Source organism: Mixophyes fleayi, chromosome 7, assembly GCF_038048845.1.
Source record: "Mixophyes fleayi isolate aMixFle1 chromosome 7, aMixFle1.hap1, whole genome shotgun sequence".
NCBI classification, from domain to species: domain Eukaryota; kingdom Metazoa; phylum Chordata; class Amphibia; order Anura; family Limnodynastidae; genus Mixophyes; species Mixophyes fleayi.
In genome coordinates, this window is record NC_134408.1 from 7,657,929 (window position 1) to 7,670,333 (window position 12,405).

General features: G+C 45.5%; 1 protein-coding gene across 3 annotated transcripts in view; it reads left to right on the forward strand.

Annotated features, from left to right (window-relative positions):
- The first annotated feature begins 918 nt into the window (after window positions 1–918).
- The window catches only part of HSD3B7 (hydroxy-delta-5-steroid dehydrogenase, 3 beta- and steroid delta-isomerase 7), a 35,091-nt gene continuing 23,604 nt past the window's right edge, over window positions 919–12,405 (forward strand). For 2 of the 3 annotated variants that reach the window (XR_012678145.1, XM_075178876.1), the window contains exons 1-2: window positions 1,987–2,551; window positions 4,302–4,458. Coding sequence is in view for 2 of the 3 variants with exons in the window: in XM_075178876.1 (XP_075034977.1) it covers window positions 2,531–2,551; window positions 4,302–4,458 (178 nt within the window). In the remaining variant the exon portion in view is untranslated. Of the gene's footprint in view, window positions 968–1,986; window positions 2,552–4,301; window positions 4,459–12,405 lie in introns of those variants that run through there. The other variant, XM_075178877.1, reaches the window with a different exon arrangement.

A 12,405-nucleotide genomic window follows, 5' to 3' on the forward strand; every position in this document is an offset into this window, starting at 1 on the left:
GAGGGAGGGCACACATAATATTACATGGCAGAGGGCAGCTGGGCACACATAATATTATATGGCAGAGGGAGGGCACACATAATATTACATGGCAGAGGGCAGCTGGGCACACATAATATTACATGGCAGAGGGCAGCAGGGCACACATAATATTACATGGCAGAGGGAGGGCACACATAATATTACATGGCAGAGGGCAGCAGGGCACACATAATATTACATGGCAGAGGGACGGCACACATAATATTACATGGCAGAGGGCAGCTGGGCACACATAATATTATATGGCAGAGGGCAGCTGGGCACACATAATATTATATGGCAGAGGGAGGGCACACATAATATTACATGGCAGAGGGCAGCTGGGCACACATAATATTATATGGCAGAGGGAGGGCACACATAATATTACATGGCAGAGGGCAGCTGGGCACACATAATATTACATGGCAGAGGGCAGCTGGGCACACATAATATTACATGGCAGAGGGACGGCTCACATAATATTATATGGCAGAGTGCAGCTGGGCACACATAATATTACATGGCAGAGGGAGGGCACACATAATATTACATGGCAGAGGGCAGCTGGGCACACATAATATTACATGGCAGAGGGAGGACACACATAATATTATATGGCAGAGTGCAGCTGGGCACACATAACATTACATGGCATAGGGCAACTGGGCACACATATTATTACATGGCAGAGGGAGGGCACACATAATATTACATGGCATAGGACTGGTACACATAATATTACATGGCAGAGGACTAGCACACACCTCAGCTGCTGTATGACAGTGTAATAATACTGCATGGTTCTCTGCAGCTAGCTGTGTGATCCAGAATACGGGGATGATCTGTGGGCAGTACTATGTGATGATGTTACTGGCTCTGCTCACTCCCTCTTATAACTCATTGTGCTTCATCTCAGTGCAGAGCAGCCTCTATCAGCTGAGAGGTAAGTGATACATGCCCTGTGTCTGCCTCATACAGCTACCCCTGTCCAGCTGCACCACAGAGCTGACACTCTAATACATTCTACACTGTATGTAACTGCTTGTGAGCTGTAGTAACATCCGGCATCCCTATCATGTACTGAGATCTCCTATTTACCAGTCACGTATGAATTTAAACTGCAAACTTTCTCTGCTGTCAAATTTGCATTATTGTTTACAACCTCTCTGCAAAATCACATTGGAATTAATTAATTTTCACTTTAGCAAAAGGGTGTGCTGATTAATGGTAACACTACCTAGCTAGATTACAGTAACTATTGGCATGCATACCATTTATTGTTGGCATTGTATGAAGTTTCTATTAACAAATGTTTATTGTGACTTTTATCAATGTGTAAACAAAATGTTTGTATTATTTTTTATAATTACTGAACTTGCTATATTTGTGTACTTTTAGATACACAAGGTAGAACAGGTTGTGTGAGGTCTGGTTTATACACTAATATTAGCAGGGGATGATCTGTAGATCCATAGTCTGTGACCTAAATGTGGTTTGATATCTTAAAATATGTGCAATTCCTATTATGGACAGCGCCTGTTGGTTTTGGGAGCAAATTTACAATGCTGTTACCTTACATCCATGAGTTTACCATCAGTTCTGTGCAGTAGCTAGGATCGAAGTTCCTGTTAAAAATTACCTGCAAGAGTAGAGTCCCCTAGAAAATATAAAATAATGCACCGTTAATATCTATCAATAGAGCTGAGAAGACAATGACTTCTGCGTCCTTGGGTGGGTGACGTTGAATGTGGACCTCTTAATTAGATGTATAGAAGTGATAATTGGAGACATGAGAAATTCCTCAGCTGAATATTTTGAGTATTTTCAAAATTTCATTCACCTCCACTGACATCCCTATGGAGCGTCCTTTCCAAAAAACGTCAGTATTGCAATTTAAATGTGGACAGTGTATTTTTGAGCGTGCTAACTTAATTAATGACCCTTCTGTCACACAGAGCTCACTCTTAAACAGGGTTTGTCAATTATTATGTTTCCTCTTCAACTCATCTGATGGTATAGTGGTATACAGCTACCAAGTATCTCGTAAATTGTGTTTGTTTATCCCAAATTCCCCCCAGAATGTGTGCAAATTTATTCAACCTGCCTCCCAATCTGATTACATAATACCAAGCCGCTCCTTATGCTTTTCTCCCTTTAGAATAATCCTTCTGTCCGCACGTTGTGTGAGCTGATCTTTTTTATTTTTATCAAATTGTTAAAGTCACCATAAAGCCGGGTACACACCTGTGCAATTATCGTGCCGATCTCACAATTTACAAGCGTTTGGTCAGATATCACATTAGTCTGTACTCTGCCACAATGATGTTTTATCGTACCAAAACACATCGCATTTGTTGTTTTGGTTTTCTAAACTTACTAGAAGTCACGATCAACGCTGGAACGATGTCGGTCAAGTGTGGAAGTGTGCGCGCAGTCACGACCAGCAGTGTAGGCAGATATCTGTAGAGTGTACACTCACAATCTTTTCAGCAGATGGTTATGAGAGATGAAGATCACAGATCTGAAGGTAAATCATGTAGGTGTGTACACAGGAATCTGCATTCTTATTGGGACTTTCAAACGTTGCATCTGATATAAGATTGCACAGGTGTGTATCCATATTAAGTGTGTGTCACAAACCAATTTGATCAAACAAAAATTGACATGATTGGACAGCTACAAATGTGATTGACAGGTGTGTTCCTCCATCGGATATTGATGTGATTGCATAACGATGCGATTGGTCATCCAGAAAGGCCATACATTTATGTGTCCCTGAGAGAAGACTGTACACATTGGAGTGACCCTGGCTGGTACTCTCACCGTATCAGGGTGTGACGGCAAGTGCCAGGGTGTCACTAGCGGTGAGGCTGTACTATGAACAGGTCCTCTGTCGGTATTTAGATAAGGCCACGTGAACAGGAGACCTTGTAGATTAGTAATGGCACCGACTGTCACACAAGGCATATATATTTCACACGGCAAGTGAGCTGAGAACGTGACTGCAAGCAGGAAGCTCTTTAACCACTTCCTAACTGCACACGTGTGTTCCAGTTGTGTAACGTGCCCCCCAGCCATCCACCTGTACTGTGCTAGAATAACACATTGTGTACTGCTGGCTGCTGTAACAGGGACGTTGAGCACTCTACTCTGGAGAGGTGCCATTGCTTTCATGGAAACAATAGGTAGAGGGTAAAGACTACACTGTAACAAAAGACAGTTAAACATAAAACTATTTCTGCTGCCCTGTAGGCATGTGTCAAGTGGACTTATATGGTAAAGGCAGTTACTCCTTTGGCTGCACGTGTCCTATGCGCAGTCGTAGCTCAGCAGCGTAGGGGTGCAGTGAGGGGGTGCAGGCACCAGTTAAGCCGCCCCTCTTAGGTGCCTCTTATTTTTGGGTTACACATATCCTTGAAGAAATATTCCTTACCAAATCCAAATTCTGCACCTGCACAAACCAGGGTGAAGTCTCAGGTCCTGGTACTTGTAAATATTATAATGCTGGCAGAGTGGCACAGGTCGTTCAGATGCAGAACACAGAGGTAATATTTACCAGTCAGGGCGCAGTGACGCCATCCCAGGTATACTACAGGGGCCCCTTTATTATGCCTCTTAGAGGGGTGCATTTAGCAGGCAATGAACATTATAATTATTATTACCATTTATTTATATTTAATATTATTATATATAATTCCGCAGCGCTGTACAGAGAACTCACTCACATCAGTCCCTGCATCATTGGAGCTTACAGTCTAAATTCCCTAACACACACACACACACACACACACAGACACACAGACACACAGACACATAGAGACTAGGGTCAATTTATTAGCAGCCAATTAACCTACTAGTATGTTTTTGGAGTGTGGGAGGAAACCGGAGCACCCGGAGGAAACCCATGCAAACACGTGGGAGAACATACAAACGCCTCACATATGAGGTCATGGTCGGGAATTGAACTCATGGCCCCATTGCTGTGAAACAGAAGTGCTAACCACTGAGCCACCGTGCTGCCCCCTGACTTTATCCATTGTGCCCCTATCGTGCACTGTACGGAGCGCAGGACGGGTCGTTTACAAACGGGAAGATGTGGAAACACAGACGATTTATTTTGCCTTTATTACAAGCGTCAACTTTACATTTTTAATTTTTTTTATATATTGTTTACATTTTAATAGTTTTATTGTTTTTGTACATATATTTGTGCCTCGGACTTTCTTATCCTCCTGTCCTTCCTCACGTGGGTATTATCACTTCTCTGTCACCCACAGATGACAATGGAAGAAAGGCAGGTGTACGTGGTGACCGGTGGCTGCGGGTTCCTGGGATCCCACCTGGTGCGGATGCTGGTGGAACGAGCCAATGAGCTGTCGGAGATCAGAGTGTTTGACCTCCATCTGGACGAAACCCTGGGGACACTCGGCAATGGTGAGTGAGAGTCCTACATTCAAACTCCCATAGTATTTATTAAGGCATCAGCCCAAGACTCAACTGTGTCATGGAGTTTTCTCAGCTTAATGTACAACCAGGTGACAGGCTGGTGAAGATGTAATTGGTGCATTGTTGTGTTGTTTTGGAGACACTGGCAGGGCCAGCTTTTGGTGGTGCCCCCAGTGCCACCTCACTGAATGCCCCTCTCCTTACAAATGCTTGGTATATGCAGCAGTAGATCACTCTGCTCAGACCACCGGCATTTAATTGGCACTCCGAAATGTCATGCACGTGGCCCAGCATTCTGAAGAGCCAAGTTTAAATCATCGCTTGTGCCCTTATACAAATTTTGCTATTGGACCCCGAGATGCACTGCTTCACCCCTGGCACTCGCCCATTCCACCTGCATGGTCTCCACCTCTTGTGTTTCATCACTCTGGATGGAAATGTATTCTGAGGAAGGAGTAGCTGAATCAGTCCGGATGATACACACCTTAGAGGGAGAACGGCCCAAGAGCTGCCTGGAATCTTTCCAGAGATCTAATTGCCAACAGCTTCATTTCACCATGGTCTATCTGTCGCCCAGATGTAGACAACTTGTGGTTCTCTCTCTATATTAATAGGCTTAAACAATGGCTGTGTCAGTATTAGTCAGGGGAAGGTGACATTGTCAGTGAACTCTGTGTAACGATATCAGCATATGACTGAAATACGAGGCACTGAAACTGGAGGAAAGGGCAATGACATGAGGCTGTAATGAGTGACGGGGACGTTGTGGAGCAGAAATCGGGAAATGAGAGAGAATTCTAGAACCAGGAGGAGGTTCTGCGGGCAGATGAAGCCTTATCAGACGGCATTCTTACCACTTAGGACAAATCTGAACATTTTTATCCTGAAAATACAACCACGAAGCATTAACTCACCCAGCTCTAAATTATTGTTAACACGGATAATACAAGGACTGATTCCATGTAGACATTATGAGCCACTGTTTGGGACTGCATCGTTATTCATAGGCAAACCGAAGGGGGGGTTTCTAGTGCCTGGAAACCCTCCTCCAAGCCTGGGTCACTGTATAATTGAGGTGTCTGGACCCTGCCCCCGCTTCACACAGCTCTGTTTGAAAAGAGAGAGCTGCATGCACCTAACAGTAGTGCACGCAGCATTGCCAATGTATATTATGGGGATAGGAAGAGTTGGAGAGCAGCCAAGCACTGTCTAATATTATAGCCACGCCCCCATGCACGCTGGTCACGCCCACTGGCGGCTTGGTGTGGAAACCCCTCTCTACAAATCCTGCGTGTGCCCCTGTTATTGTATGTATAGTTATAAGGCATGGCTAATGTAATAGTTATCTCAGAAATGGAGACGTCCACGATTAACTCACTGTGTGCCTGGTGCTGGCCAAGAACAGGTTCTTCCCAAAAAATTTACAAATCTATACACGAAAAAACTGTACAAAGGTTACAGTCAGGTGCAGTACCCCTAACAGCCTACAGGTTGTGCTGTGTGTTTTCAGATGTATAGAAATAATGTTGTCATGATCACAGTATTGGCTAGAGCAGGTATGGGCAAGAAGTGGAACTATAAGTCCCAGCATTCCGGCTGGACCTGGAGTGCCACAATTGGCATTGCAGCGGTTGTGGAACCACAAGTCTCAGCGTGGTGGTTAATGCCACCACAGCTGCAGATACACCTGTTGCCTATTTTTATTCGCTCTTCTGTACAGTTCTGGAAGCCTTATCTCCAAAAATACATTAATAACAGAAAACAGGTAGAGAAGCGTGACTATTTGTCACATTGTGGCTGTATGACAAAGTGTATCAGGAAAGACTTGCAGAGGAGATATGATAGAAAGCATTCATAGAGTACAGGAAGGAGGTATTAATACAACAAGAGCATTTCTAGAACCGGGAGGCACACGGTATAATTAGATGGAGGAAGACTGAAAGGAAACATAAGGGGGAACTTTTCTAGTAGAAGAGGCGATGGCTACACAGAATAGCCCCCCCCCCCCCTCTTCTCTGCTATCAGATTCTGTTTGTATGTTGTGCAACACAGCATTATGGTTCATTTAATCAGATGTTCCTGGAGTTTGAAATTAAAGGGTGTATTGAATATGATTGAGTGTTGGCGTAAACGGCACCACGTGAGCTCCCAGTGGAAATGATGGCGTGCTTTAAATAGCTGCAAATGTTTTTAAGCGGTGAAAAACAGGAAATATTGGACTCATGGAAAACATATTATAATATTGAATGTCTAGCAGATCATTTAGCAGGAGAGCATTTAATCTTTCAGCCAGCTCAGCAGTAAGAGCTGTGAGACGTACAGGTCGGTCACAGAGAGAATGTAGTGCTTGTATCTGGAGCAGTGTAACCTGCACAGCACAGCTCTATGTCTACGTGAGCTTTATAGAAAGGGGCCACTGGAGAGAGCATAGTGCGCTGTATGGAGGAAGTCTATTGGGAAGAGAGCATAGTGCGCTGTATGGAGGAAGTCTATTGGGAAGAGAGCATAGCGCGCTGTATGGAGGAAGCCTATTGGGAAGAGAGCATAGTGTGCTGTATGCCATTGGGAAGAGAGCATAGCGCGCTGTATGGAGGAAGCCTATTGAGAAGAGAGCATAGTGTGCTGTATGGAGGAAGCCTATTGGGAAGAGAGCATAGCGCACTGTATGGAGGGAGCCCACTGGAGAGAACATAGCGCGCTGTATGGAGGGAGCCCACTGGAGAGAACATAGAGCGCTGTATGGAGGAAGCCTATTGGGAAGAGAGCATAGTGTGCTGTATGGAGGAAGTCTACTGGGAAGAGAGCATAGTGTGCTGTATGGAGGAAGTCTATTGGGAAGAGAGCATAGTGTGCTGTATGGAGGAAGTCTATTCGGAAGAGAGCATAGCGCGCTGTATGGAGGAAGCCTATTGGGAAGAGAGCATAGTGTGCTGTATGCCATTGGGAAGAGAGCATAGCGCGCTGTATGGAGGAAGCCTATTGAGAAGAGAGCATAGTGTGCTGTGTGGAGGAAGCCTATTGGGAAGAGAGCATAGTGTGCTGTATGGAGGAAGTCTATTGGGAAGAGAGCATAGCGCGCTGTATGGAGGGAGCTCACTGGAGAGAACATAGCGCGCTGTATGGAGGAAGTCTATTGGGAAGAGAGCATAGTGTGCTGTATGGAGGAAGTCTATTGGGAAGAGAGCATAGTGTGCTGTATGGAGGAAGTCTATTGGGAAGAGAGCATAGCGAGCTATATGGAGGAAGCCTATTGGGAAGAGATCATAGTGTGCTGTATGCCATTGGGAAGAGAGCATAGCGCCCTGTATGGAGGAAGCCTATTGGGAAGAGAGCATAGTGTGCTGTATGGAGGAAGCCTATTGAGAAGAGAGCATAGCGCGCTGTATGGAGGAAGCCTATTGGGAAGAGAGCATAGTGTGCTGTATGGAGGAAGTCTACTGGGAAGAGAGCATAGTGTGCTGTATGGAGGAAGCCTAATGGCAAGAGAGCATAGTGTGCTGTATGCCATTGGGAAGAGAGCATAGCGCCCTGTATGGAGGAAGCCTATTGGGAAGAGAGCATAGTGTGCTGTATGGAGGAAGCCTATTGAGAAGAGAGCATAGCGCGCTGTATGGAGGAAGTCTATTGGGAAGAGAGCATAGCGAGCTATATGGAGGAAGCCTATTGGGAAGAGATCATAGTGTGCTGTATGCCATTGGGAAGAGAGCATAGCGCCCTGTATGGAGGAAGCCTATTGGGAAGAGAGCATAGTGTGCTGTATGGAGGAAGCCTATTGAGAAGAGAGCATAGCGCGCTGTATGGAGGAAGCCTATTGGGAAGAGAGCATAGTGTGCTGTATGGAGGAAGTCTACTGGGAAGAGAGCATAGTGTGCTGTATGGAGGAAGCCTAATGGCAAGAGAGCATAGTGTGCTGTATGCCATTGGGAAGAGAGCATAGCGCCCTGTATGGAGGAAGCCTATTGGGAAGAGAGCATAGTGTGCTGTATGGAGGAAGCCTATTGAGAAGAGAGCATAGCGCGCTGTATGGAGGAAGTCTATTGGGAAGAGAGCATAGCGAGCTATATGGAGGAAGCCTATTGGGAAGAGATCATAGTGTGCTGTATGCCATTGGGAAGAGAGCATAGCGCCCTGTATGGAGGAAGCCTATTGGGAAGAGAGCATAGTGTGCTGTATGGAGGAAGCCTATTGAGAAGAGAGCATAGCGCGCTGTATGGAGGAAGCCTATTGGGAAGAGAGCATAGCGTGCTTTATGGAGGGAGCACCCAAGGAATTCCGTCAGGTCTGGAACTTTAGATAAGCGCTGCGGGAGAATGTTTTTTTGTGTATAAATAAGTTCTCAGAGTGATGGGAATCTATCTGTTCTGCTCTAATTTGGGGGTTTCCAACATTGTATCTCACCCTTTCTCGGTCTACGGCAGGAAGCTGTTTATGTGAGATTGTAGTTTCTGTTAGGAACTGAAATGCAGTTATTGCTTTATAAATGTGTACAACTGAACAACAGTATATGTGTAAGTGGATGGAGGTAATACTGAGACTACACCAGTATGTGTGTGGGGGATTTGCCCACCCTGGGGCAGGAAAACAGAATTGTGAATATGAATACATATAAGAATATGCCACATTTTGGGCAGAAGCACGGGCCAGCGATAGCTGTTTTCAGATGGTTCATCCAGTGCTATTAAATCTGAAAACCTGGTGTCTGAATGGAGTATATCACTTTATGCTACCAGAGGAGCCAATTTGGTGAGGGGTATCCAGCGATGTTGATCCATGCGTTACGGAGACACTCCCCACACCCTCTCTGCTCAATCTGAGTTCCATAATCAGACTTTACTGCGCACAGTCCTTCTTGTAATTACTGCTTGTAATTCTTTTTCAGGTCTACTTCTGCTGTGTACGTTTTATTGTCAACTTTTGTCTGTTTGTGTGACAAATATCTGCCGTGTTTGTATTACCGCCGTGTACGGAGCTGCATAGTTTGAGGTGCTCCATAAATAAACAGTAATAATAATGATGAATTATTTATTTGTTAGGCGCCACAAGGTTTCTGCAGCGCCGATGAATGTGATCTGTCTATAGACAATCGGGGGCACCAGGGTGTAATATAGGGTGAAGACGGACTTATTAGGAGCGAGATAATATCTCAGACGGGAGGGGTTGGAGATGTCACAGGCTGTGAACTGGATTAAAACCAAAAATTGACTAACTTCTTAGAATAAAACTTATATAAATAGCCACGTTATAATTCTCCTGCGTGCCAGGAAATCTAGATGTTCTGGTGCTGAGGGCAGCAGAGTCTGTTCAGGCTCAACAGGACACAGAGAGGTATAATTAGTCTGAAATAACACACGTCAGCTGACCGCTAATCCACAATAGCTGCAGTAATTGTCCTGCAGAGGATTGTGCTAACTCTGCATCTAGCTGTGTAGGGGTGAGAGCAGAGGGCACAGACGATGGGGATATCAGTAAGATAAAACAAGCCGGAGCCCTGATCCTGTAAAAAAAATATTAGTAGAAGCAGAGATTCCAACTGTTCAGCATTTAAAACCATCTTTGATGTTTTAGAGTGAGAGGTTCTGTGGCATCTATCAGTATCGGGGGTGCAATGTTCTGCAAGAGCTCCAGAATAGTTATTAAAGTGATTATTTAGAAATGGTAAAAGGAATGAGGGCGTTTAGAACATTCCTGCAACTGGCCAAGAGTTATAAATCAAGTTATTTTGACCTTCACACTACATTGTCCTACTAAGTTATTTTTTAACCCTCATAAAAATTTATAACCTGTATTTAATGTAAAGGTCAGACGCTGCATTATAGCTGTGTATTCTGTGAATCGGTGTCATACGTATTTACAGAAGGCAGCCGTTCTAAGTGATAACACGTTTATCTTATGGGCAGATGGAACTTGTTTCAATCCACTTTTTCTGAATTACTGTAACAGATAAAATGCATTAAAGTGATTGGGGGAAGCGCACACAAGATGTTCATTTGTGTGTACTGTATGGTATAAACAACTTTGCCTGCACGACAACAGGATAACTTTGCATAGTATCAAACTGCCCCAAATTTCCAGTAATGTCCCTGTTCATTTCTTCCCGCTCCTTCCCTTTTCTTTAAAAGAGGAACAGATTTATGTTAATATTGTTTCATATATAGTTGCATTTGACACCACAAGCTTCACCTCAAGTGTGAAAACAAACTCATATCACTAATCTGTGCTTGTGGGGGACCCTGCTCCTTCCACTCTATAGCTCTCAGTCTGTGGCTTCCTGCTGTCTCCATTCCCCTCCTCACATCATGTCACTGCCCCTGTCACATGCAGCCCTGTCCTCACTAACACATCCCTCATCTCTTGATATAATCTGTGCTGCTGAGGGACCCTGCTCCTCCCATTATATAACTCTCAGTCTGTGACTTCCTGCTGCCTCCATTCCCCTCCTCACATCATGTCACTGCCCCTGTCACATGCAGCCCTGTCCTCACTAACACATCCCTCATCTCCTGATATACTCTGTGCTGCTGGGGACCCTGCTCCTTCCACTATATAACTCTCAGCCTGTGGCTTCCTGCTGCCTCCATTCCCCTCCGCACATCATGTCACTGCCCCTGTCACATGCAGCCCTGTCCTCACTAACACATCCCTCATCTCCTGATATACTCTGTGCTGCTTGGGGACCCTGCTCCTTTCACTATATAACTCTCAGTATGTGGCTTCCTGCTGTCTCCATTCCTCTCCTCACATCATGTCACTGCCCCTGTCACATGCAGCCCTGTCCTCACTAACACATCCCTCATCTCCTGATATACTATGTGCTGCTTGGGGACCCTGCTCTTTCCACTATATAACTCTCAGTATGTGGCTTCCTGCTGTCTCCATTCCCCTCCTCACATCATGTCACTGCCCCTGTCACATGCAGCCCTGTCCTCACTAACACATCACTCATCTCCTGATAGACTCTGTGCTGCTGGGGACCCTACTCCTTCCACTATATAACTCCCAGTCTGTGGCTTCCTGCTGTCTCCATTCCCCTCATCACATCATGGCACTGCCCCTGTCACATGCAGCCCTGTCCTCACTAACACATCCCTCATCTCCTGATATACTCTGTGCTGCTTGGGGACCCTGCTCCTTTCACTATATAACTCTCAGTATGTGGCTTCCTGCTGTCTCCATTCCTCTCCTCACATCATGTCACTGCCCCTGTCACATGCAGCCCTGTCCTCACTAACACATCCCTCATCTCCTGATATACTATGTGCTGCTTGGGGACCCCGCTCTTTCCACTATATAACTCTCAGTATGTGGCTTCCTGCTGTCTCCATTCCCCTCCTCACATCATGTCACTGCCCCTGTCACATGCAGCCCTGTCCTCACTAACACATCACTCATCTCCTGATAGACTCTGTGCTGCTGGGGACCCTGCTCCTTCCACTATATAACTCCCAGTCTGTGGCTTCCTGCTGTCTCCATTCCCCTCATCACATCATGTCACTGCCCCTGTCACATGCAGCCCTGTCCTCATTAACACATCACTCATCTCCAGATATACTCTGTGCTGCTGGGGACCCTGCTCCTTTCACTATATAACTCTCAGTATGTGGCTTCCTGCTGTCTCCATTCCCCTCCTCACATCATGTCACTGCCCCTGTCACATGCAACCCTGTCCTCACTAACACATCCCTCATCTCCTGATATACTCTGTGCTGCTTGGGGACCCTGCTCCTTTCACTATATAACTCTCAGTATGTGGCTTCCTGCTGTCTCCATTCCCCTCCTCACATCATGTCACTGCCCCTGTCCTTACTAGCACAATCACACAGGTGGACAGGTCACTGCCTCCCACAAGATCAGTACAATACATTATGCCACTCTGATTAGCTACTGGTTGTCTAAAGGTTAATATATTGGAGGGGACAGAGCAACATGCAGCCAATC